This window comes from Cavia porcellus, unplaced genomic scaffold (assembly GCF_034190915.1).
Source record: "Cavia porcellus strain 051 isolate PalLab524CR breed Dunkin Hartley unplaced genomic scaffold, mCavPor4.1 scaffold_26, whole genome shotgun sequence".
Taxonomy (NCBI): Eukaryota; Metazoa; Chordata; class Mammalia; order Rodentia; family Caviidae; genus Cavia; species Cavia porcellus.
In genome coordinates, this window is record NW_026947509.1 from 26313652 (window position 1) to 26341180 (window position 27529).

A 27529-nucleotide genomic window follows, 5' to 3' on the forward strand; every position below is an offset into this window, starting at 1 on the left:
ATCTTTTTATTCTACCTTCTGAATTTGTATGATATGAATGTATTTAACTCTTGAATATATTTTTGAAGTACCATGCAATATTCCTGACAATTTCTCTTTGCTATTGATTGGGGAGACTAGGTAGTACTTGTGGGTGAATCCAGGGCCTTTACACTAAGCTACAACCCCATCCTTTTTTATTTATTTTGATAGGGTCCCCCTGAATCATTAAGTTGCCACTTCCAGGCTCAAACTTACCAACCTCCCAGAGTGTGGAATTTCAGGTGTGTGTCACTATCCCTGATTTTCTTCACTTTTCAAAATAACTCAAACATTTTTCAACAAAATTTAAAACTGTATAGGGAAGGAAAATATTTTGTACTACAATAGATATAACAGCTACAAAATAGGGGCGTTTTAAAATTTCTAAATTGAGATTTTTAACTTTGGAATACAGCAAGAAATCTTTTTGAAGAAATCTCACACTGTTTGCTATAATTGAATAGCAAACAAAACTATTTACTTGCTATTCAATTACATAAAGTAGGAGTATTCATGTCCCTTTCTACAGTGAATATAAAAATTCCTCAAATGATTTCAGTATTATCTTTTATAAACTAAAAATCAAGAGTATTTGACACTTAGGGAGGCTGACACAGGAAGAACCCAATTTCAAGTCCAACCTGGGCAACTTATTGAAATGCTATATCAAAATTTAAAATTTAAAATGTATGTTATATATTTAGGTATGGTGGCAACATGCTTGTAATCTCAACACTCAGGAGGTTGAGGCAGAATGATCACCATGAGTTCAAGGCGACTTTGAGGGCAGACTAGGCTCCATATATTTTCACCCCTCTGGGCTACATGTTGAGTTCAAGGACAGCGTAAACTACATAGTGAGATCCTGTCTCAAAAAATTAACTAATTATTAAAATAAAATATATAAATGATTGGTGCTACAGTCAGTGCAAAGGCTCTGGATTCCATTCTCACTACTGTAAAATAGATTAATTAAATAAAACAGGTTTTAAAAAGAAAAGGGATTTGGCATTTAGGGTAATTCCACTGCAATGCTTCCCAAGCCAGTAAGACTTATTCATAAAATTTATGAGTTATAAAAGGTTGTATGAACAATTGAATCTGTCTTTTATTTTATAGACACAGAAGGTAAAGCCTAAAAAGATTAACTGAATCTCTTATAACCAATATATGGACATAACCATAATTAGAACCCATGTGTCCTGCTTCCGTAATCTAAGTGCTTTCAAGTCTTGACACTAACAAGACATAAAGTTACTGAGATTGCCCTTCAAATTTCTTTCTTGGCTCTGTTTTAAATAATTAAGCATAACAGTTACACATAATTTAATTTCTGTAATAATAGAAATGCTTACTATTTAATAAAGGGAAACATACAGTCTTTTAAATTATTTTAATATAAGTGCAAATACAAAAAGTACATACAAATAGCAAGATAGATCATTCACCATTTTCCAAGACTAAAACTTTCACACAAATATATAGGAAAATAAAACAAAATATCAACGAATACACTTCCATACACATATATGTGTAAATACCAGAATCCAAAGTGACATGTAGACATATAATAGATGGCTATGGACACATGCATGGATGCAAAGCTCAATCAGAAACTACTAGGAAGAAACAATGATCTGTGAAATAACGTTACCTTTTCATTAGTGGTAAAAATTCCACAGTACACATAAAAATTGAGATTAATAAAATGCTCATGCTTTAAATAATAGAAATAAAGAAACTAGACACTAATGTGTCGAGGCATTCTGAACCTCGACTACCATAGAATTTCTTGTAAATTAAAGATATGAAGACAACTTCAAAGACTTAATAGCTCAAAGACAATGATTTATAGCATAAAGATTATATGATAACTGAAACTACTGAAGACAGACATTCTGTAAAGTGAGTTAAATTTTTTTTACTTTAAAGGCCCTGTTTGATACTTGCTGCTGCTCTAATTCATGACTTTGAGAGGCAAAACTGAAAAAGCTGTTGCTGGGCTCAGGTGCTGTGGGAGAACCCACAAAAAATGGTCTGAACTGAAAATCTTCATCTCCACCACCCCGATTTCCAACTGGTATATTGTCCAAAGGAAACTTGGAATTGTTCCCTAGAGAAAAAAATTAGGGAAGAACATAAGCATCTATTTCTTTATATACCTTTAAAAATAAAAAGACAAAATCCATTCTAAAACTATTTTACAGAACTCAACTCATAAGATGGATAAAATACAGTCCAAACACTAAACAAAAAGAATCAGAATGTCTTCCACTCTCTCCATGACCACACCACCATATATACTATTCCACCTTTTGTAATGCAGTTTCCACTGATAGTCATTATCTCATCACTAAAACTAATTTGACACAATGAAGTGTTTTTGGTAGAGCTAAAATTTATGGTATCACAATTTAATGCATTTGTTTAATCCTCATCAAAAATATATACATACACATAATCTTTTGCCTTAGGTTGTCCAGGAACATTTTTAAAATTTAGTAATATACACCCTCAAAAATATATGACAAGGGCTTGGGATTTAGCTCAGTGGTGTAAGTGCCTGCCTGGCAACTGTGAGGTCATGAGTTCGATCCCTGGTACCAAAAAAAAAAAAAAAAAAAAACCATATATATATATATATATATATATATATATATATATATATATGACAATGAAAAATATATATGACAATAAAATATTGGCATACACCCATGACCCAATATCATTAGCAAAAGTTTAAGAAAAGTCAGCCAGTTCTGATGAAATAAACACTTAAATACTTTCACTGAACCTATCTTGGCTTTTACAGGCTTTAAAGAGAACAAGTAGGTAACAGAAATGCCAACTACATCTGCGTCAAGCTAACAGTGGCAGCAAGAGCCAAAAAGACAAGAGCATTAAAAACAAGAAAAAGAACAGCAAGAACAGGTGACAGAAGTCAAAATAAAGGTGAAGAGTGACAAAAAATATCCACAAGGTCCTTTTACAATAATATTAAATTACAATATATGAGTAACTGGGGACACGTGAGTTAGCTCAGCAGCACAAGTGCCTGCCTGGTAGGCGTGAGGTTGTGAATTTCATTTATGGTACCCCCCCAAAAAACTCCAAAAAACAAAACAAAAACATATATGAGTAACTGAAAGGCAGAAACCTGTAACTTAGATGCCTCATCTTACCACCTCATACTCTTCTAGGCCATCATCTCCTTTCCCACTGTATCTTTTTCCTCACCCTACAATATTTTTTAAAATGAGAATATAGGTAAATTTAATACAAAAGGTTTTACTTTTTTTCTTAATGCCAAAAGCAATTTATACTAACAGCATAAGAAAAATTCTGTTGCAACATGAATAGTGTACAGAAGAAAACTGAGGAAGAGATAAATTCATCTGCAATGCACCTAACAAGCATTTTGGATTATGAACTTTCAGAAAGCAATAATCCTATCTGGATAATTTTTGTATCTTCATTGCTTAGAATCCTATCCAAATGCTGGGTGTGGGGCACACACCTGTAATCCCACTACTTGGCGACAGGAGGATAGCTGTGAGTTCGAGGTCAGCCTAAGTTACTTAAGTGAGTTCAAGGCAAACTTGCACTACATAGTGAGACTGCTTCAATAAAAATCATGTCTAAAGACCTGGCGTGCAAAACATACATAAGTACCTCATGAATGGATAAAAGTATAAACAGAAAGATGAACCAACAAATTTACAATAATTTAAGAACTGTGCGATTAGTATTGGTTTGTGAAAAAGAAAGAAAGAAAGAAAGAAAGAAAGAAAGAAAGAAAGGAAGAAAGAAAGAGAAAGAAAGAAAGAAAGGAAGGAAGAAAGAAAGAGAAAGAAAGAAAGAAAGGAAGAAAGAAAGAAAGAAAGAAAGAAAGAAAGAAAGAAAGAAAAAGAAAGCAAGCCAGCCAACCTTCCTGGAGAACAGCAAATGGCTGAATATAGGCTCTGTAATCATGACGAAGTTACAAGTGACAATAATTGTACTCATCTCACCCATCTCACAGTTTTGCAAATTACATTAATAAAAGTGCTCACTACTAAGAAAGGAATCAATAACTACCAGCCAATATATTTCTTAATGCAAAAAAGTAGATTTAACTTGAAATGTAACTTTCAAACTTTTTCAGAGATAAACTGCTCAAATTAAAGGTGTAAACTGGGTGTGGTGGTTCACTCCTATAATCCTAGCACTCGGGAGGCTGAGAGAGGAGAATCATTTCCAGTATGAGACCAACCTGGGCTACAAAGAGAGCCCAGTGCCAACCTGAACTGCATAGTGAGACCCTGTCTCAAAAAGTAAAAAAACAAAAAACAAAAAACCCCACCTAATTGGACAACTATTGTGAAGATAAAGAGATATACATAGTACCTATTACTACAGGTACTAATTGCTTTGAAGTTCTGTACCAATGTCACTACATTGTCTCGATTGGTTTTGTTCTGTCTTGCTCTGTTGCATTTTTACTATATTAAAAATAAAATTTAAAAAAAGTAAAAAATTCCCTAAAGATGTAACTTAAATGTAACCAAATACAACAGATAAACGCAGTAACATTGGTTGAGACATGGTTAAAAATCCATAGCTTATCATGACTCCACATTGGGAGTCTCCCTTAACTGCATGGACCTATGCAGAACACAATGTGAAAAACCATAGGTTTAAAGAACAAATACTGGCTATCACGTGTCCTTTCTTACCTAATGGGAAACCAAAAACACCAGCCTGTGTAATCATAGATGGTTCAAGGTTGCTTTCTTGGTTAGCAATAGTGATATTTCGCAGCCTGAGACTATCATAAAGGCCTTGGAGCTTTTGATACTGGCGATTGCGCTCCATAAGTTTCTCTGAAATATCACTGAACTTTTTCTTGTATTCTTCTAGCACTTTTTTCATGGAAGTGACCTCTCCTTTCATAGAGGTCAATTCCACATCCTTGCTCTGTATTTGTTGAGTATATATTTTCTCCATCTGTTTCAGATGGCCCTCAGCCTTGCTGAAATTGTATTCTTGATAGAGACGTTCCTGATGTACCTGTCCCAGTAAGAAAAGACAGACTTTTAAGACAAAGATTAAAAGTTATATGTTACAACACTTCATACAAACACAAAAGGAAAAAATGTTTATACAAGGGTCTTAAAAATGTTTTTATTTTTATTTTCTTCTTGTTTGCAGTACTGCAGATTGAACCCAAGGCCTGCATTCTAAATTATATCCTCAGCCTCTTTTTTATGACATGGCCTGCATCTAAACTATATCCTCAGGCCCTTTTTTATGAATTTTGAAAAAGGTCTTGCAAAGGCACTAAATTGTCTAGTCTGAGCTGGAACTTGCAGTCATCCTGTCTTAGCCTCCCACAGGGCTAGAACTACAGGCAAGTACCAACATGCCCAGGGTTTGAGTAAAGATTATGTAGAGAATTGTTACAATTGTAAGGGGGGAGGACTGCAACTGAAATAAGCAAACTGAAACAGGAAATTCATAAAAGAAATACATGAAAAAATTTCAAGAAAATATGTTCCTCTAAAATTTATCAAGTAAGTTGTGCATGGTTGCACATGCCTGTAATTAGCACTTGAAGGCTGAGGCAGGAGAATTGCTACAAATTTGAAGCTAGCCTGGCCTACATAGTGTGTCAGAACCAGCCTGACCTATCTAGCAACACCTTGTCTTAAAATTCCTAAAAAAAAAAAAAAATTAAAAAAAATATATATATATAATAAATCATCAATAAATAAATGAATTCATGAAGAACGAGAGTTTATGTTACCTACAGTCTACTTATTATATATGGAGAACTAAGCAACCTCATATAGATCTTCAGAACAAATAAATGGATATGCCCTACTAGAGAACTATTTTTAAATATTGTAACTAAGAGTTCAAAATGGACCAGGCATGTAATGTACCCCTTAATCTTAACACACACAGGAGGTTGAGGCAGGAAGATTGCAGGTTTAAGATTAGGCTGGGACAAGTTGGTGAGAGCCTGTCTAAAACTAAAAAATAAAAAAAGGCTGAGGATGTAGCCCAGTAGTGAAGCGTTTGCTTAGCAGGCACAAAGCTCTAGATTCAGTCCCCAGGAGTGCACACACACACACACACACACACACACACACACACACATATACACATGTACGCACAAAAGCTTTTAAAATGTATTTATCTGCTTTCAGCAATTTAATCTTATCCATAAAAAATACAAAGTGATGATAAAGTGGTCATTTTCAATAATTTAGCAACAAATGATTATTATGATTGCAACCATTATAGAATAGTTAACAAAATATTCATAATAGACATAACATACTGCTTAACCTTATTTGTGTGGAATGTATGCAGCGGGGTGGGTGTGCTGGGAATCAGACTCAAGGCTTCATGCATACTAGGTATATTCTCTGTCACTGGGCTATACCCCCAACGCTGTCAATTCTTTTTTTTTTTTTTTCTTTTGGTTTCTGGAGACCTACTACTCACTATGTAGTTCAGAGTGGCCTTGAACTCACTATATAGCCCAAACTGACCTTGAATTTGTGGCAATCCTCCTGCCTCAGGCTACTGACTGCTGAGATTGTAGGTGTGCTTCACTAACTCCCAGAATTCTGTCAACTTTAAGTGGGCATAAAACCCATATGTGGTATTATCCTATTTTGTACAAAAATATATATTTATGCACAAACAAAAATATCAATAATGAGCTGCTTGTCTGGGCAGCACATACACTAAAACTGGAACAATAGAGAAGACTAATATGGCTTACACAAGGATGACTCACAATTCATGAAATGCTTCATATTTTAAAAAAATAGGCTGGTGGTGCACTCCTGTAATCCCAGGGTGGAGGCTGAGGCACAAGGCTCACTGTGCATGTGAGGTCAGCCTGGGCTACAAAATGAGTTCATTGCTAGCCTGAACTACATAGTGAAATCCTGTTTCAAAAAGACAAGAGAGAAGGCCAGGGATTTAGCTTAGTGGCTCAAGTGTTTACCAGTAAGCGTGTGGTCATGAGTTTGATCCTCAGTACCAAAAAAAAAAAAAAAAAAAAGATAAGGGGGGAAATTATATATATATATATATATATATATATATATATACACACACACACATATGCATGTATATATATATACACATATGCATGTATATATATATATTAACAATGGGTATCTCTGAATGATAAAATTATAGAATTTTAAAAAAAAGTTTTCCAGCTCTTGGATTTTCAACACTACTTCTGAAAAACGAAAACCTTTTATTAAAAAGAAAGCTTTCCATATAGTCATAAAAACAAATATAAAATAGTGAAGGAAAAACATTAGCAATCCCACATAAGCTTACACTCTCAGAGAGAAACCACTCTAAACACTAACCTGGTATGTCCAGAAGGCCAACGCTCGCGAGCTAATGTCCAATACAATCTCTGGCCGCAACCCTGCCAATACCATAGCTTTGTATTCCTCTGATGGACTGAGTTCTGTGCGGACAATATCTAACTTTCCAGAAAGGGTACTGTTGCAAGCAGGGCAGACAGCAGGTGAACGACTAAACTCACCGCTGCCATGCTGATCACAGAAGATGTGAGAGCAGGCAGTGACCCATGCATAACCAGACAGTTTGATTCGACACTTTCGATAATTACAAAGCAACATGTCTTCACACAAAGACATGATAGGTCTTCAGATGCTGAAGAGACCTAAGGAAAGGTAAATGAAAAGAGAAGTCAAATTGCAACGACAAGTAAACAAACAAAAAAGTATGCTTTATTTTATTTTGATAAAATAATGTATTTTTAGGTTTTCTGTATTTATTATAATCACTATTATCACACTGCTTTTTCTCTCAACAATACTATGTTCCTTTCAATGGCCATAAAAATATCTTTTAAGAAAAAGTTAAATGGACAGGTGGCTCTAAATCTTACTACAGTCAATAGTGTGCATATGGAAGAAAGTTTAGGAACATCTATAAAGTACAAGCAAGTAAAAATTAAACCGGTAACTTTTACCATTAGTCAATACCTAAACAAAAGCCCAAGTTTCTTATCCATTCATATTCTGCTATAATATTTTAGTACCTCATCTCACACTTAGAAAACCTAACAGTCCAGTAATGATTTACACGATTTTTCAATATAAACTACGTTTTAAAGTTTTCCAAAGCTGACTTCGCGTATCCTTTGCCTATTTTTCTTTGATTGAAAAACACTAGCTGCCTGTTAGCATTACACAGGAATAATTTATCCCTGTAATTAACAATTATGACACTTGAAAATCTGCATAAAAGCTGCTTTTTTGTAAACTCTTTTATCATCAATTAAACAATATATTAAATAGAACTCCATACCATGTCTTGATTTAAAGTAACTTGTAAAAGTGAATTCTCTAGGTTGTTACTTTTCAATAGTGTTCACTTTCATTAGAATTTTACTATCCCAAGTAGCAGTATTCTGAACACATGAAAACAAGTCATATATTTTGTGAAATAACAGTGGCATATCAGTTGTACATCAAGCAAAATTGTGCACATTTATCAATCCAAGTATAATGCCTTAGTCATAGGAACAGGCATTTTGATACCCGAACATTCTTGATGAATGAGTTTCCACAAATGTCACCTGGTCACCAAAGTTAATGAGGTCTATTTTATCTCCAGCAGAGTAATGGGCATAAAGGAAGCAAAGGAGGAGGAAAACTTTTGAAGCTGAGACCCTTCCCAGGCAGAGAAAAAGGTGCATCGAATTCCGAATTTTACACAAGGGAGCGGAAAGAACCAGTGTAGCGGGCTGAAGGTCAAGGCCCTATTTTGAGTTAGAAAGTCAAACAATTAACCCTGAAATTTTCGGTCAGCTTCCTAAGCTCAACAAAATAACACAATACTGCAAATAACGTTTCGGGCTGACGAGGGACCCGTGGCAGGAACGCAGCTGCCCTCAAAACTCAAGCACCTGCAAGAATTCGGAGCGCGGCGCCGCTGAGTGAGAGGGCGCCAGGACAGAAACACCGGGGCGTGCCGGGAGAGGCCCGAAGCATCATGGGACCTGGGAGGCGCATGCGCACTTGGTACTTCTGGAGACGACCTCTGCCAGGGTGCAGAGGCAAACGTGTGGAGAGAGTGCCCACTTTCTAGCTGCACAGATGTTGCTACTGAGAGCTTGTAACTATCCTGGAATGACACAACAGCAACATCCCCCTACTGGGAGAAAGTTTTAGTTTGGGTAGAGCAGAGTGAGTAGCAGAGCTGGTTGGAGCACCAGCGTCTGGTACAGGCAGTTAAGTGTTCAAGGATATTGTTGGGGAGTCACAGGCGGGCAGTACAGGCTAGCTTTCAGAAGAAAATTCCCAGAAAATGGACCATTCCTGTAATTGGACAATCAAATTCGAGGTTGATTCTGCTATTTTATCTTTGGGAAAGACATCTTTTCAGCTTTTACGCACTGAGTAAATACATTTAAAGAAATTACAACTTTTCCTTGAGCCTGCATTACAGGCAGTGATTATCGGACTTGACTAAGGGACAAAGTCAGTGTCATAATTTTGAGGTAATATGCTATTGTCCCACGTGGAACTGGCGACAGTGTTTAGTGTTTTAAGCTGTTAAGGGTCATTTTTCTTTGCTCTTGTGTGCATACATAGCAACTAACTTTTCTGCTTAAAGTATGTGGACTTGTTAGATTCACACACACACACACACCCCAGTAATTTAGCCCAGGGCCTGGAATACGCTAATGACTAAGTGGCCTGCCACAGAACTACAATCCCGATTTTTTTTTTCTTTTTTGAGAGAAAGTCTCAGTAAATTGGCCTTTTCTTAGTGCCATTTTTAAGCTTCTCACCTTGGCCTCTCAAGTAGCTGCGATTACAGATCTGTGCCATCATGCCCTTGTTAGAGTTAATACTAAAACCATAGTGAGTCAGAGGGCTAGGAGGGTGCTCAAGATGCAAACTTGAAAGCCCACTTTTTCAGACGACGTTATCCTATTATGAATTAGTAACAAGCTGGGTATCCCAGCACTCAGGAGACAGAGGTAGAAAGACTGGAAGAATTCAAGGCTAGTCTGCACTACAAAGGGAGACCCTGATGCAAAAACAAAACAAAATACCGCCCCAAAATCCCTAAAACAAAAACCAAAGAATGGGTAACGAAAATCCTGCAAGTCCTTTTCTGAATTGCGAACTCATAATACTAAACCATTTTATTTCAAACAAAAACCTGTCCTAATTAAGCAACTTTCTGCTAGTAAATGAATTTTGGGACTAACTGGAGTCACAGAAAACTGGAGGTTGCTGTGTATACCATGTTCCCTAACATCTGTTTTGGCAAATTGAACCATTTGTGCATTTTCTGGTTTTAACTGCTCCAAATGCAGAAATAGTAAGTACAAAAGAGGTACAATCATTTCAAAGTGCAGTCTTTGTTCAAGAAGATAAAGTATTCAAATATCAACCAATACCTAACTTTGTGTTCCTAATCAAGTCACCTATGTAATCTTTTCCTGAAGATAGCCAAATTAATAATACTTTGCATTAATTCATTTTAACAGCCATATATTGCAAATGTACAATTCATTTATCTCTTCTTCTAACTGACATAAGTTTCACGTTTTTACAGTTAAAACAGTATTGCCCTGAAACTTCTGTACATATATCAACCTTGAGTTCACATGCCAAGAACTCCTTCAGAATATAATAGCCAGGGGCTGATAGAATGTGTAAGTATAAGTATAATGTGATAAGCTAAATGTTGCCCTCTTCAAAGTAATAATATAGATCTCACTGCCAGGAGCAAAGTATATGAGATCTCAGTCCCTGGACTCAGCAACATGCAAAACAGTTATTTCCCTTGTCCCTTATTTTCAGTAGTGTCCATCTGATGACAATGAAATAGTATTTCAGTGTTGTTTTAATGTGCAATTCTTTGATTACTTGTCAGGTTCAACATTTTTCATGGGAATGACTACATAGGAATCATCATCTGTTCATATCCTTTCTTTATATAGATTAATTGGCCAGTAAAAGGACATGCGAGCATAAGTTTGAATTTTCGTGCACATAAACTTATCAACTTTTCCTTTTTGAGTTTATATCAACTCCAATGGCTATTTTTTTTCTTTTGGTGGTGGTAGTGGTACTGGGGATTGAACCCCAGACCTTTATACTAAGCTACATTCCCAGCCCCACCCCACCCCCCACCCCCGCTTTTTTTTCTTTTTTGAGATGAGGGCCTTGCTAAATTGCCCAGGTTAGTCTCAAACTTGTGATCCTTATGCCTCCAAGAGACTCAAGGTCTTATCCATGTTTTAAAGGTTTTAAGATTTTGTCTTTGATGTACAGGTGTTTTTTGTTCATTGTGCTTAACATAAGGAGTCTAAATAACAATAAGAATTGTGTGGGGGGAAAGTCACTACAACATTCAAGAAAGCAAACATTCAAACCTCAGTCTTTGATGGAAATGCTAGTCTAGTTACATTTCTGTTATCACTGGTATATATGGAGTAGATATATATCAAAATATTGAAAATGGTGTCTTCCATCTGCTTTTAGAGTGAGGTTTAATAGTTAAAACTGATTAATAGTTAATATTGATGCAAAGAAAATGACCAACTATAAAGATAAAACTTATTATGGACATTTCTCATACACTGTATATTCAATGCCTCCTAAAGGATCGAGCAACACAGTCACATATTAAAAAGATGTAAGAACATTTGTGGGTACCCAGTTTAACATACTTATATACACTGTACATCAGTGTAAGTCCCAATTATTCTATGTGAATGTCTTGTCAAAATACCACAAATGGCTCCCATTTTCAGAAAACTTTAAGAATATATATATATATATATATATATATACATATATATCAATGGGAATTTCATTTCCATTCACTGAATATGTTTTGGAGTATCTATTCTGGGCCATATATAAGGAATAAAGAAGGTACTGCTTTCATCAAACTTACAGTCTAGCAAAGGATTAAGAATAACAAGAAAATAATATGTTCCTTTTTGTCACCACTTATATTTTTGCAAGATGATTCTGTAAAATTATTTCTGGTAAAGAGTCAGCTTTCATCTTTAATTTTTGAGAATCATCTACCTTCATGCTGTAAAGGAAATGATGTTTTTAAGACTGCCTTGAAATAAACAACTACTTCAGAAAGTTGAGTAAGCCATTTAAAATTTAAACATGAATGACTTCAAAGTGTTTCCCTTACTCCCAGAACCAGGTTCACTATAGTTCTTTCTTTCATAGCCCTAGATCACAGCTACTCAAACACTATTGCAATCAAAGCATTCTCTACAAACTATATCTCTATGATTTCAAGTTAGGTTTCTTTTCTTTTAAAAACAATCACAAGTAATTTTTTAAATTTAGACACATCACTTGCTTTGTAATTATTTGACTCAGCAAAACTCAGATGGAACTAGTAAAAAGCCAACCTATCCTCATGGTGTTCTAAGTAAAGACCGATGATGGACCAAAATCTCACTGCGTATAGCGCTAAACAGTTGAGAGGAACAGTCATTGAAGTTTGTCTCCAACCACATCTTTTTTTTTTTTTTGAGACAATGCATTTTAGGCTGGTCTGTAGCCCAGACTGAGCTTAAACTCAGAGATTCTAGTGCCTCAGCCTCCCAAGTGTTGGAATTACAAGCGTGTGCCACCATATCTGGCCTTCAATCACATTAAGAAAAATTTATCAAAAAAAATAAAGGCATCAAGGATATCTTCATACAAGGTGTAATCAAATTATAGCTGGAATTACAGATCAAATTATGTAGTGAATGTTTCAACTTAAAAATGTATGATAGTAAAACACACATTGTAATTAATTCCCCTCAAATATTCTCCTTCTCATCAAACACATTTGTCCCACTGTTCTTGCCATTCTCTGATGCAGTTCTGGAAATTCTCTTTCAGATCTTTATGAGATGTGGAAAGGTAGGCTTGTAAAAAACATTATAGTATGTCTTCATCTACCTTATTCACTAGATCTAGTCTCATATGAATTCTGGCTTTTCCCCAAAGTCCAAATGATTATGAAAGGAAAATGTTTTGAATAGATTTAGGACATCAAGGCAGCCACAACAACACAACTAAAGGGAATTGCTATCTCAAAGAGAAATTATATTGTTTGATCAATCTTGTGTGCCTATATCTGATAACCTGAGCAACTATTTTGAAGATAACAATACATAATATAACAACGATTGTTAAATTCCTATCATCTTGTTTTGAAATCCTGTATCACTGTTTTTTGTTGTTGCTGTCATTTTGCTTATGTTTTGTTGTTTTATGATTGTTTGCTTCTTGATTTTTCTGGTTTTTTTCTTTAAAATTAAAAATAAAAAGGAAAAGAAAAGGACATTTCACTAAAGAGGACTTCTAGAACTGCATCAGAAGGTAACATGAGTAATTGAATAAGCATATTTGAAGGAAGGGGGATTATTTGGAGGGAGATTAATGGGGTCATATCCTTTATTAATTTTTTAATTTAAATATTGACTATATACTTTGACCATACCTTGTATGATAGGAATCATTTCATCTAAATAAAAACTAGAAGAAACCATTAAGGATTAACTGATTTAGCTAGACAACATTATGAGAAATTAGTGTCAAACCAATATTAACCAATTAAAAAAAGTGTTACGAGAACAATTACATGTAGTCCTATTACCATGCTGTATCTAATTTTAGAAAAATGTCAGGCCTTGATTGCTATGGAAGAATAAGTGGTAGGCCTATTGGCAAAGACACAGAAACAATAAAAACAAAGAATCTCTGAAAATTTATATGCAGATGTAAATGATAGATCATCGGTTTAAACCCAATCTGTTTTGAGAACTGAAGTCTAACTACTATACTATGCTAACACTCAATTTTTAAAAAATAAAATTTAATTGGTTTTAGAAAAGAAGTAAAATTTATAGTACTTTACCAACTAGCCATGGAGTTACAAGCAAACTTTTCAAATATTCATGTTTATGTCTGAGCTTCTCAATCTCAATGTAAGCCTTACCATAAAGGAAAAATGCAGCCATCATCTATTGTCTATCCTGGATTTGCATGCCTGAAGCAATCCAAACTGCAGACACAAAACTCAGATCTGTTTCTGGTCTTTTCTGCAAAAGATAACCAAAAGCTAAAAAATCATTCTAAGAATTGATGTTATATAGAATTACTTAATACTTTCTGTATTTTACCCTAACATCTGTTTCATTCTTAGCTAAAAATACAGGCACAAGTAAAGAAGCCTGTCTGGTTTAATTTGCTTAAAATAATTTAAAATTATCAATACACGAATATAACAAAGTTAAAAAACACAGGTTTACAAAAATAACAAGGTCACTCATAGAACCCAATATTAGAGACAGTTACCCCCAGTATTTGCATTCATATATGTTTTCAGATGATTTCTTCAGCAAACATATGTATATAAAATGTTTAAGCAAAAACATATTTCTTTGTAGCCTGTTTTTAATTTCATAAAAACCCTTCCACTTCAATAAACATACCATAACTTTTAAATGGCTGTAGAGTATTACATTGTATGGTTCATAAAACTGACTTAGCCAACTGTAGGATTCCCTTAGCTTATATACACTGAGATATTAGTGATTTATTCAAAATTGCCATGCTAAGTAGTTGAGAGGATTACACCAATTACCACTGGTTTTCCCATATTGTAATTTTTAGATTAAGGATTCCTGCTCTTAGTTCTGTCTCAGTGTCACAGATCAAAGTACAAAGAAGTACTGGTCATAGTATCGAATTTATAATTCAAAAATTTAAGAATTTCCTAGTAGCATAGGTTAAATCCCAGAAAGAATTTAAACAAGGTGGCAATTCAGTTACAGGTGTTTTCTCCTAGCTTTAGTCAGTTAGGAGCATGTGTTTAATCAGGGTAATCACCTGAAACATGGACTTCCCATGCATTTCATCGTGGTAAACTGTACATAACTCCTGAAGAGTAAAGCACCACTGGCTTCTTCTAGCCAGGAAAATCTTCCTAAGGTTGGAACTTGGGCTTTAGCAACTACCAAATTTCAGCTACTAATAACACTGAACACCAAATCTTTCTAGATAAAAATGAAAATTTTTGTCTAACACTTACCTCTTGGTATCAGATGAGTCCAGTTGAACTACAGCATCTATCACTTACCTAGCATCATTTCTGGAAAAAAGTAATAAATACAGAAAGGTTATAATCACATGGCAACTAATACTAGTAAGCTTCATATCAAGCCATGAGGAAAATTAGACTGTTCACTATTTATGCAAATGTTTATTTGAAAAGACTATTTAAAAAAAAGAAAAGTCAACAGCCTCACAAAAAGAGTATGCAAAAGGAAGATCCAAGAAGTCATAAAGTTTAGATAAATGAAAAGGGCACTGCCTATAATCCCAGTTTTCAAGAGGCTGAGGCAGGAGGATCACAAGTTTGAGGCCAGCCTGCACTATATGGTGAGCCCAAGGCCAAGCCAAACTATATGGTAACAACCTCAAAAATAAGTCAATAAAAGCAAGTTATGCAAAAAAAGTTTTTTGAAGCATATTTTAAGTTTACTTATGGGCCAGGATTTACCTCAGTAGCAAGGTCATGAGGTTGATCTCTGGTACCAAAAACAAAAGAAACAAACAAATAAATAAATAAATTCATTTGAGTGAACATCAAATGTATTTAACCTTTACTTTTGGTCATCCTATCACAATAAACAAGCCAGCAAAAACCCTTCCCTTGACAGAGTAAAATTTAAGTAGCATCATCTGGAATGCAGTATGCCACACGATGGCAATGTAAGAGAGGCTTTAATTTCTTCTTTCACAGAGCTTGAGTGTAATCTGGACTTTGAAGTGAAATATAGGTTGGACATTCAGTTCATTGTTTCAGGAAACCTTCACACTATTCCTTACTCTTCACCTAGCTACTGGCTAGAAAATACTTTATACTGTATGCAATGATCACTTAAAACTCATTAGCTAAGGATGGGCAGGAGGTCAAGCTCAGAGGCAGAACATGTGTGAAGCCTGGGTTCAATCACCAGCACTAAAAAAAATTTTTTTTAAATTCACTAGCTAAAAATATCATATTTATATTTTTGCGATGCTCCTTTTCATGCAGCTATATAAAAATTTAAAAATCTATAACCTCAGATACCATCTAGTCAGGAAGACAAGCCTCATGAAAATTATTCTACCACAAAATAAATGGTCAATTAGTAGTAAACACCAAATAACTGGTAAAGAACAGCTAAAGTTAAAAAACCTGTGGTCAAGGACAGCTGCATGAAGAATGAAATGAGCTTTCTTAGCAGACCTTAAAGTTCCACATCCAATATGTCCCCACTTACTACATATAGTCAATTAAAAGTGAGTTTTATAGTCACATTTTAATGGCTCAATAGCCATCCGTGCCCATATTTGTACAAATACAGACCATTTCCATCATCACAAAAAGTGCTATTAGATGTCAGTACCATAAAAGATTAGTGTGACTAAGAGAAGCCACTGGAAGCGGTGCCTATCTTGCTTAATTCGCACTCTTTGTTGAACACTACACTACTTTGTTGTTCCTTTCAAGCTTCACAACCTCGTATTTACCAAAAAACAGCTTCAGAGAAGCTACATCAATTTATTCATGTCAACTAGTGGGATTTAAATGCAATTTTGTCAATACTCCACCCTCCATTTCATCACTGCACTTCCTACATGCAATGAAAAGCAGAGATACAGAAGATGGTGTGCTTTAGAACGTATTAAGAATGGTATACTGGCTCAGAACAGAAAGAAATGGAGGTGATTTAAGTACCTCAGAGACATATAATCAAAGGGTTTGTTTATTTTTTATAGTTCAGCCCAGCCTTGAACTCACTATGTCACCCAAGCTGGCCTTGAATTTATGGCAATCCTGTCTCAATTTCCCAAGTGTTGGTGTTACGGGCACGAGCCACCACATCAGGCTTTTACTTCTTTGTCCTGTACTTAAGTCACATTTTAATTATATAAAATGTGTTTAGGAATAGAGAGCTTGCCTAGTGTTATGGTTTGAAAACTAGTGGTCAACTTAATTGCCAGCTGGAATGCATCAGCAAGCATTGAGAGAAGATGCTCCACCTGAGAAGGGTTGCCATGATAAATAGGTGGAGAAGAAGAGAGGTGAGGAGAGGGATTGAGGCGTTATGGAGGCATTGTTAGTTCTCCTACAAGTTGCTGTCTGAGCTGTTGGTTCTCCTGGAGAAGCTTTGGTCTTCACATCGAGCATTGCTTCCTGGCTCTGGAGAGGAAGACATGTGCTGCCTGGCCTCCAGGGTGAACTCCTCAGGCTGCTTCCTGGCATGTTCCCGACTGTGCTTGTCGTCGGAGGAGCTCGGGGCCTCCGTGTCGCTGAGGACAGCTGTGGTTCCTTTCAGGACAGCCCCGCTCTTTGTTGTGAGTGTGACTTCTCGGCTCCAGTGTAGAACCCTCATCCCACTAGCACAGCTCCTTCATCCTGCTGGCATGGACTTTCTGGCTTCCACCGCTGACCCTTGGGTCTTCCTGGCATGAATCTGTAAAAGAGACTGGCGTGAGCCCTTGTGGGCCCTGGACTTCCAGTTGGACTCATGGAGGCATTGTCCTGAGCTCTGGGTTTTTATCTGGACTCATGTGGGACATTGCCATGGGGTTTAGGCTCCTGATTTAAATAATCTATGTTGTTGGTATTGTGGATAGATTTCCTGCATTTTCTTGTGTTAACTTTCAGTGACCATTATAAAAATATTATAAACTCCATGTCCTGACCTAAATTGTTCTCTGTGTACAACCCCTGACTACAACACCTAGCATGCACAATGACCTAAATTCAATCTCCAACTCTGCCATTAGGAAAAAAAAAGTTTCCAGACCAGCAGAATGCAAGATTCACTAGCAGAACATGCATAGGAAGCAGGACACAATGTCAAAAATTTCTACAGTTTTAGCAATACCTTAAAACTCCATGATCCACGTACTTCTTACAGGAGAATAATTAAAATTTAAACCTCTCTTCTCTAGCCATCTTATCTTACAAACAGCAGACTGCAAAGGGGCTGGTGGTCATGCTCTTGACGCATATAGCATGAAGCCCAACACATAAGTCTTGATAGTATATGTGCTGCCTTTCCCATCCATGGTGCTCCTTATAGGAGTCTGGTTACATTTCAGCAAGTGTCTTTCTACCACAATAGGCCACTTTATATTTATTTATTCTATAAATATTTTACAGCAACGGCCCATTTATTTTGTTGACTGTGGGCAGTAACTGTGCTTCAAAAATACTGCTATTCATGGCTAAAATGTACATTGTATTTGTATGAACAGGTGCTTCATGAATGCCCAACACAGACTACATATTTATAATACTAAATCAGCAGATACTTCCATTTTAATATTGTTTTACCATGCAACAGACTACCACAATAAACCTCCACTCTTTTTTTAGGTAGGAAAGACACACATATGTGTAACGCAAATGTTTGAAGAAAGCACATCTTGATCAAAATTCCAGTACCTCACACTTCTTATCAGGCGTCTCCAAATCCAAGCCACTTGTAGCTTTTAAAGGGTCCACAGTCATGGAGGCTTTCGCAGGGATAGTTCCAGGCTGGCACACAAACTGCTAAAGACTCAGATCTTATGTTCTTGGAGGAATTCAACTTCAAAGGAAAAAGAACAGGAAGTAAATGCTAAAATGATCATTTGGTACTGATGTTAGAGACAGTCCCATAAGGCACTGATACCAGAAAGGAGTCCAAGTTTTATCTCCCACTCAATGCCACTGTTTTGGCTAAGAATACTTATTATTTTAAACTCCAAGTGCAGAAGAAGTTAAGAAATAAAAAGTGGTAAGGTCAGAACCTAGCACTCACACACAGCTAATCCCAAATTCACTGTATTATTTCCCCTGGTTCCAGTCCCATCGCTGGTGAAACAAATGAAAACATGATGCCAGAAAGCTTTGGGCCAAGGCCACAGAAAGGAATATAACTCAAGAGTCAGGATGCAAGAGGAGCAAAATCATCCTTACTCTGTTAACTTGTTATTTTATCTATATCATAACATTTCATCTTAGAATTTATACAGCACTTTCCACACTTTACCTCATTTTGCAAAGTACTACTGTCACTTCCGTTTTAGACTGAATGGCAGGCAATTTAGCTTAGTGGCTGAGATACCAATTTTTGAAAAAAATTCTTCCCCACTTTTATGGAGCTATAAATTGACAAGATCACCATGTACTTGTCATAATGCTATGTTTTAATACCACTGTATGTAACATATCCATCACTCCACTTACTATGTGTACGTTATAAGAACACTTAAGATCTGGCAGTTTTCAAGAATACTAAATACATGATTAACTATAATCGCCATGCTGTACTACAGATCCCTAGAATTTATTCCTAACTGAAATGTTTTTACCCTTGGACCAACATCTCAATCCTTTCCATCCCCACTCTAGCACCTGGCAGCCATCCTCCTTCTGTTTCAGTGTTCATGTATAAATAAGAGATCGCTTAATCTTAACATGCTTAATAGGTTGTTTAACATGCTTAATATACTTTTTTTATTATTTGTTTAAAGTCAACCAGACTAAGAATGCAAATATGCTGCATAAAAATTTCATGCCCCTCACAATAACTCTATTTTTTTTTTTTTTTAATCAGGAACTAACTCAGGACCTTGCACTTGCCAGTTCATAGCAACTCTAAAGGCTTGGTGTAATCCTAGCACTCCGGACACTGAGACAAAAATTTCACCATGAGTTCGAGGCCAGCCTGGACTACATGGCATTACCTTTTCTCAAAAAATAAAAACCAAAAAACAACAGCACAATAACTCCGAAGGCACAAGTGCTGTGACCCAATGCGGCTCCTGAGGTTCTTTGGAGTTAAGGACCAGTGAGAGGATGAGAAAAATAAAGAAAAGACAAAGCTGGGGTCAGGGGGAGCCCTTATCCTCCTCATGGGAGGAAAGGAACTGCTCGACCACTGTAGCACCTTTATTTATAAAGATGATGTCAATTTCAGCCCCTCTGCCTAGCTACCTATTGCTTGGCAGGCCTGGGCCCCTTGCCTTCTGGGTGCTGGAACAGCTTGTTTACACAGCTTGTTTTGATCTTTCTGTTTTTTCTGGGCTGGCCTTGCTTTAGCCCCACACATCTGATCAATCTACAGCTTCCATGGCTCCCAACATATCCCTCTTTTTTGTTTTGTTGTTGCACAGGACAGTTGAAGCTGGAGAAGCTGTGTTGGAGAGCTCGATAGATCTTTTTAAGTGCAGTCCAAAGATTTTAAGTCCCTGCATTCCACAATTGAAACCCTGTGTGCAGTCCATTAGTCTGTGACAGTAGTCAGTTACCAGTATCTGGCAATTGCCAAAAAGTATTAGTGATTTGAGTTTCTTTTATAACATATTACTTCAGCATTGTTTTATATACCTCTGGTAGTTGTACATTTTCTGCAGGATGTTCAAGACCAACTTAAGGTGAGACCTGTTTTAAATACAATCAGTTTTTGTTATCAAGGTCAGTTAAGTCTCCTCAGGAATACCTTGGAACCAGCTGTAGCACCTCTCAGTTCTTCTGTCAGTGTCAGCCATTGCTTAATCAAGTTGCTTTCTGGAAAGCTTGTGAGATTTTTGCTTCTGGTGGCTCTCCTTAGGCACCACACACCGATGATCACTTTCCTCAGTGATCTCACAGTCTTCCTGATCAGAAGACCAGGGACTCACCGAGTATAGGATGACGCAGCAGAGTTTCTCCTGTGTCCTGAATTTGCACTGATCTTGGAGGGTTAAGGCCAAAATATTGGTTGTCCTCTTAGGCCATCTCTCTCTAATTGTTGGTCCCAGTTGTTGAACATACAGAAGAAAAGACTGATAACAGTACAATACAGTAGAGGCAGTAAGCATAACATTATCATCTTATCTAAATATCAAACATCTTACAACATCAAATAGAACCATTATTTTTTAACAATCATGGATGTTTTAATATTTGAATACCTGTAGGATGTTACATATTTTATATAGAAAATTAGAAATCAAAACCATATCTGATGTTATAACAAGAAAATCATGATGACTTTTTAAAAACACATTTGAATTTGCATTTTTTTAAAAAGAGAAGGTATCCCCTTTCTGGTCAATCATTCCTATCTAACACATAAAAGTCTTTACCTAACTTGTTGACCTTCAGTAGGATGTACATCTCATAAGCATTTGTTAGAGGCAGAGGTCTGAATCTGAAATAAAAGTTTGTCCCCATAACAATCCCTGTTTTACATTTTCAAAGACTTGTATATATCTGGAGGCATGAATATATGAATACACCATGAGGTTGACAATAATCATTTGTCATAACCATATGAAAACCTTTGTATGGGCATTTTAAAAATCAAAAACCTTTTATATTATTTCTTTTAATGATGACCAATGTGAACATACTACAATAATATTTATAGAACTTTAGTTGGGGATGTCTCCCATAAGGCCCCTGATGGGGGCCTCCAATCAATGAACAAGAGCTGGTAAAATGTTACCAGGTGGCCACTTTCTTATTCAGCAGTAGAAGTCCTGTCCAACAATCCCAAACCCAAGAGATTTTTGTTTAATCATTTTTATAATATTTTTCTTAAGAAAACTCCAATCATAACATTTAATATATTTTTTTATCCGTACCGGGGATTGAACTCACGACTGCACTTAAGACGTGCTTACACAGCTGAGCTAAATCCCCAACCCCTAACATACTATTTTTGAACAAAGACAGACTCAAGTTATGGTAATCAACATGTACATTACATTTACACAACTGACTTTAGGATCATTTTGACTAACTGGGAACCCAGGTGGAAGCATGTTTTATAATTCTATAACTCAAATAAACTTTGATTAAGTGACCTATACATGCAAAAGAAAAAGGAAAATTGCTGAGCTCAAAATAAAAAGAACAGCTGTTCACAAACAGACAAATGGACAAACATGGACAGATGAATTGTACAGATTCAAACAGGTGTATAAATAAACACAGAGTTGTAGGTGTCCACAAAGACTCTCCAAGTTCCTGGGGGCTATTTCACACCCCTTTGCTGAACTAACTCGCTTCTTACATCCCGTGTCCTCAGGGTTGAAACACCTGCCACCTCTAGCACCCCACACCCTCAGGGTGTTTCTCAGGCACCCTGTGCCATTTGGACACTCCTGTATGGGCACTTGTGCTATTGGCTCCACATGTGTGAGTGATCAGTAGCTCAGTAACTTCCAACAACAGCTTAACAGACTGGACAAACAGACCGATAGATTCACAGGCAGACTGACGAACATCTTATACAATCAGAGTGCACTCAAATATATATTGAATTGCACAAATTTTTTCAGTTGTAGAATTTGTAATTTTAAATAGACTAGTCACATTTGTTGTAGGTCAGTTACCAAAGATCTGTTATCAAAGAATTTGAAAAAGACAAAATCTTATCTATAATTAACATATTTTTGTCTAGGACTTAGCATGCACTTCTATCATCTATTTAGACCTTTTTATTTTTGGTTACCATCTCCTGCACATCTTGGGTCAATTAAGGTTGGTTCTAGCTTCATGTCAGTTGTGACGTGGTCTCCAAGGCATCACTGTCATAGGACTGAGCATCAGCTTCTTGAGAGGTGGGATCAACTCCTTTCCTGGGTTTGGGCCCATGATATAGCTGGACAGCACACACTGGCACCCAGATAGGTTATTTAGCTTTTCCTGGAAAAATACAAGCAAACCCTCGACCCTACGTTAGCACTTGATTGGGTGCTTTTGTCTAGTATAAAGATCATTCCAATGGACTCTTTTTAGATTTGATTTATTTATTTGATTATATTATCTATCTGTTGAGGTAGTTACATCTTTATTAGAATTTAAATATTTTAAATGGTATATACTGCTAACTGAAATCTATTATGAGATGAACTCTCCCTTTTGTTTTTTTGAAATTTAAATTGTGAGCACATTTAGCTTTCTTTTAGACCTGAAAATTATAAAGAATTTTTGTGGTAAGGTATAAAGAAAATGGAAACTGCATTTTGGTGGGGCACCTTGGGCTCTCCTGTGACATGCATGTGGTGCTCCTGCTCTGGGCTGGAGGCCCCACTATTGTGGGGGATCTGAGCTTCAGTGCAGTGTAAACTTTTGATTCATAAAGCATGTGCACACGGTAATAGGAAAAACCAAGGTGGCGTGAGCAGGCAAGAGCCATGTCCCACTTCTCTAATAAGTATCAGAATATCCAAAATCCTTAGGTAACCTTTATTTAGATTTTCTAATTTTTGTCAAGGGAAGAATAACTGAGCAATACAATAATGGAGGGAAATTTGAACTGTATTTTGAGTAAACTGAACCATAACCCTGATTTCTCCTTGCAGCTGAAACAAGCAACATTGTTTCTTTACCTGCCTTTCTGGGCCAAACTCCAGGCTCAGGGGAGGTTTTGGTGCCCTTCCCTGTCAGGGGGTCTGTGAGAAGTAGTGAGAGGAGCAGAAAGCAGCAGTTTTATTAAATAACCCTTTAAAATCTGTACAGGGCCAGCTGACTTCTGTTGGTTTGTTTTTTCCTCTAGTCTTGCTCTAAAGTGTTTTTCAGTTTCCTCTAGAGACACACTCAAGAAATTTAACAAGCTGTGTAAATCAGTATATTAACCAAAATTGACTTAAGAAAGCAGAAAGGACCTAAATAAATGTAGATTTACATTAATTGTGAATTTGAAACAAGTCCCTCTATAGTAAACAATTTTGAAAAACAATGGAGCTTGAGAATTTACATTACCATATCGAGACCCACCACAAAGCCACAGTGAGGCAGTGATGCGCTGGTCCCAGGCTGTTATCAGCTAGTGAAAGCCAAATGTTGAATTTTTAAAGTCTTAAAGGTTAGTTGTTATCATATTGGTTATTTGAAATTGTCTTTTGTAAGAGCATTTTGTAAACAGAAATCAGCAAACTACAAATCAGGACCGTATTGCTCCCCAACCATTAGGAACCTGCCAGGCTGTCTCAGGGAAGCCATCTGAGCCATCACACTCCTACTGTTTGGCAGGGGTGCTGCAGGCCCTGCTGGAAGTTTTTCTGTTGTAACAATTTTGACTCTACGTTGAGTGGCCCAATGATATAGTCCCCTACACTTTGGACAGATAGTTGAAGGTTTTGCTGAATGGACAGTTAGTGGCTCAGTTAAGGTTGTCAGGGTGGTGGTCATGCTGCCTTCTTTTCCCTGCTCATGACCTGATTCTGAAGCAGTACTTGGAGCCAGTTCCATTGTGGTTGTCTGAAGAAGCTTAAGGTTATTAAGACCCTGTCTAATCCAGATCCACAGAAGAAATATAAATACTTGAATCAAGCATACAACAAACAGGCCCTTACACATTTGTGATTCTTCTGGATAAGTTTGTCCCATAGTTAGATGGTTGATATAATCAATATATCTCTTTTCTTTTCTTTTCTTTTCTTTTCAAGGGAAGGAGTTTCTCTCAGGCTTGTTTATAACTGGCCCTAGAGAATAAGGGAGTTTTAATGTCCCACTCTTTACACCTGATGAAGCCAATATCAATACACTCCAGTGATAACTATTGACTTATACCAATGTACTCACCTCCTAGATGCGCGCACATGAGAAGTGTCCCCTTGCCCTTAACCTCTTACCCTATCTGTGTTCTGGCACCATATGCTATGACTCAATGTGGCTCCTGATGTTCTTGGGGTTAAGTACCAGTAGAGGATGAGAAAAATAAAAGACAAAAAGCTGGGGTCAGGGGGAGCCCTTATCCTCATCATGGGAGGAAAGGAACTGGTCAACCACTGTAGCACCTTTATTTATATACTGGGAAAGATGATGTCAATTTCAGCCCCTCTGCCTAGCAACCCATTGCTTGGCAGGCCTGGGCCCCTTGCCTTGTTGATGTGAAACAGCTTGTTTACATATCTTGTTTTGGTCTGTTTTTTCTGGGCTGACCTTGCTTTAGCCCACACATGTGACCAATCTCCAGCTTGAAAGCTCCCTACACACAAGATCACTAATATAAAGGCCCTTCCAACTCCAAGGTACTGTGTCTTCTAACAGAAGACTCAAGCTTGTTTCCTCATTTCCTATTTAGTAATGAGAACTTCAATACATTGCATATAAATTTACTTGACAACAACAAAATATGCCTCTGTTAGGTTTTTCCCAGCTAGAAAACCCTCTGATCTATAAACTAGATGTTTCATAAGACATGAACTAAGTCCTTTAAGATATAAAACAGGGCCAGGAATTTAGCTCAGTAGCATAAATGCCTCCCTGGCAAGCATGGGGTCATGAATTCAATCCCTGGTACCAAAAAAAAAAAAAAAAAAAAGATATAAAACAGCTTTGGAGAAATTTCCAAAGGCTTCTTTTATTTTTTATACTTATATTTTTTAAAAAAGCATGTTACCTTTTCTTACTGAAGGATTATTCAACCCCTTAATTTTAGAGAGTTACACAGCACATGATTCTTCAGCAGACTAAAAGCATAACCGTTGTGAATAGAAGAAGCACTATTTTGGGGTCACTGGTACACTCCTTCCCAAGGTAAAAGTATGCAAAACAAGGTAAACTGCCCCATACTCGAGCCAAAGTGGGCAAATACATTCATATAAAGGCTATCAGCAACGTTTTACCTTTGGTAGAAAATCCTTTACTGCTAATCGACATATATGATATCTGTTGGTTTCTAATTACTATGTGCACAAAGTAAAAATAACAGGAAGCACTTTTAAAAGGGAATTAATATACCAAAACTCAACTGAATGCCATGTGTCAATTTATATACAAGGTTATTTATTTTGAAAGAAATCCCAAGATTATAAACTACTCAAATGCCTGCCAATGAAACCTAAATGTTATTATGCCATACTATAAATTATAGTTACATTAGAATACTATGTAATCAATACAAAGAATGTGGATATTGTTTATTTCTATGGAACTGTTAAGTGGGCAAAGTAATGTATTAAATTTAGAGAGCTAAACTGCTCTTCCCAAGATTTCTCCTCACCTAGTGAGATAAGAAACAAAACAGCTTTGGGTTAATAATGGGAGTTTTCCTTCCAAGCAAAAAAAATTCAGGTATATTCCAAAAATTCAAGCACTGTGTGACGCCGAATCTATTTTTCCCCTGGCAGACAGGCAAATCTAGTAATGCAGAGACCCACGCAAAAACCAGGCAGGCAGCCTTTCCCAATCTTTACACAGTTCAAATTAATCAACATAAACTCACACTCTGTGCAGACCTGGAATAGAGAGCTGTCATCTGGGTGTATGGAGCAAATGAAAGAGAAATTCAAAACAAGTACAGATCAAAAGGAAGGGCACACTCACCAGTCCACCAAAATAGAGGGAAGTACAGACAGGAAGTAGCCTCCGAACCTGATTCGCTAGTGAATTCAAGGAGGAGTCCCTCCTCCTTTGCCTTAAAAGATGTTGACGGGATGTAACTTTTTCCTTCACCCACTTGTATCTTTTATAGACCAGTGATTCTTCCTGCACTGTACTTAGACTGAACTTAAATGTCTGGGTTAATTTACTTAGAATTAACCCAGGTTGATTTAAACTATTTAAGTACGTTCTTGTTTAGATAAGCCTGCTATTCCAAACAATTTTCATCTCTTTTAGGGTAACTTCTATATAATCTCAATATGGTTAACTTATGCACTACGGGTTCCACAATAAGCAGCCTAGATCATCAGTTAGAACTTATTTTCAGGCTAATCTTCCAGCTAACAGGCTAAATGGATAAAAGATAATGATTCACCAGTTAAACTTTAAAGTAAAATTTAGCTGATTTTGAATCTGAGCCTTGCGATTTATTTGTTTGTTTGTTTGTCTTTTTGAGACAGGGTTTCACTATGCGGTTTAGGCTGGCCTTGAACTCATTTTGTAGCCCAGGTTGGCCTCAAATTTGCAGTGATCCTCCTGCCTCAGCTTCCTGAGTGCTGGGACAAAAGGCATGCACCACCTGCCCTACCCCGTCATTTACTTGTACACATGTAAGTTTCAGTTTCCTCAACTATAAACAGAGGAAAAACATGATGACATCTTCCTCCTTTGAAGATTAAGGGAAAATCCTTCCTTTCTGTGAGAATTAACTAAAATAATTAGAATAATATATCCAGTACAGTACCTACTACAAGGTACTCAAAAATGTGTTAGCTATTATTATTATTATTTTATAATTTCCTGATTTAACTCTCCCAAGTGGATATAAACAGCTACAGTACGAAGTGTGTGTTTTTACCTTTCTGAGGGCATTATTTATTAATAGGTTAGGTTGACCATATGGATCACTCTGCTAAGATTGTATCTTAAGCCATAAATAGAGGGCTCACTAACATAATATTCATCAAGAGTCTTAATAAATACTGTCAAAATATAACATACAGATAATATAAAAAATATACATATATTAAAATTGAAAGAGTTT

General features: G+C 36.5%; 1 protein-coding gene and 2 non-coding genes across 6 annotated transcripts; 1 reads left to right on the forward strand and 2 right to left on the reverse strand.

Annotated features, from left to right (window-relative positions):
* Positions 1 to 1400: 1400 nt before the first annotated feature.
* Positions 1401 to 27496, reverse strand: Ccnb1ip1 (cyclin B1 interacting protein 1). Of its 4 annotated transcripts, XM_063236946.1 has the most exons (9): positions 22607 to 27496; positions 20787 to 20930; positions 18565 to 18709; positions 17151 to 17584; positions 15151 to 15210; positions 14056 to 14158; positions 7404 to 7726; positions 4737 to 5070; positions 1401 to 2134 (listed from the first exon to the last, which is right to left on the reverse strand). In XM_063236946.1, exons 7-9 carry the CDS (start codon positions 7698 to 7700, stop codon positions 1932 to 1934), a joined length of 834 nt encoding a protein of 277 aa, XP_063093016.1. In that variant the 5' UTR covers positions 7701 to 7726; positions 14056 to 14158; positions 15151 to 15210; positions 17151 to 17584; positions 18565 to 18709; positions 20787 to 20930; positions 22607 to 27496; the 3' UTR covers positions 1401 to 1931. The 4 variants fall into 4 exon arrangements, with proteins under 4 accessions (XP_063093016.1, XP_063093015.1, XP_063093017.1 ...); XM_063236945.1 differs by having other exon boundaries at positions 20787 to 27496; XM_063236947.1 differs by lacking the exons at positions 20787 to 20930; positions 22607 to 27496 and having other exon boundaries at positions 18565 to 19081.
* Positions 6735 to 6836, forward strand: LOC111758200 (U6 spliceosomal RNA). Its single transcript, XR_002792422.1, has one exon. It is a non-coding gene; the product is annotated as a U6 spliceosomal RNA (small nuclear RNA).
* Positions 14912 to 14988, reverse strand: LOC134473374 (small nucleolar RNA SNORD126). The gene has a single exon (XR_010043626.1). It is a non-coding gene; the product is annotated as a small nucleolar RNA SNORD126 (small nucleolar RNA).
* Positions 27497 to 27529: the final 33 nt, after the last annotated feature.

Bases quoted from the DNA above. Each gene is read 5' to 3' on its own strand.
- Ccnb1ip1 (XM_063236946.1), bottom strand. From the start codon at position 7,700: ATGTCTTTGTGTGAAGACATGTTGCTTTGTAATTATCGAAAGTGTCGA. The intron at 5,071-7,403 runs GTTAGTGTTTAG...TTACTGGGACAG, and splicing joins TGGCCTTCTGGACATACCAG to GTACATCAGGAACGTCTCTA. The intron at 2,135-4,736 runs GTAAGAAAGGAC...TTTTTTCTCTAG, and splicing joins TGTTTTTGGTTTCCCATTAG to GGAACAATTCCAAGTTTCCT.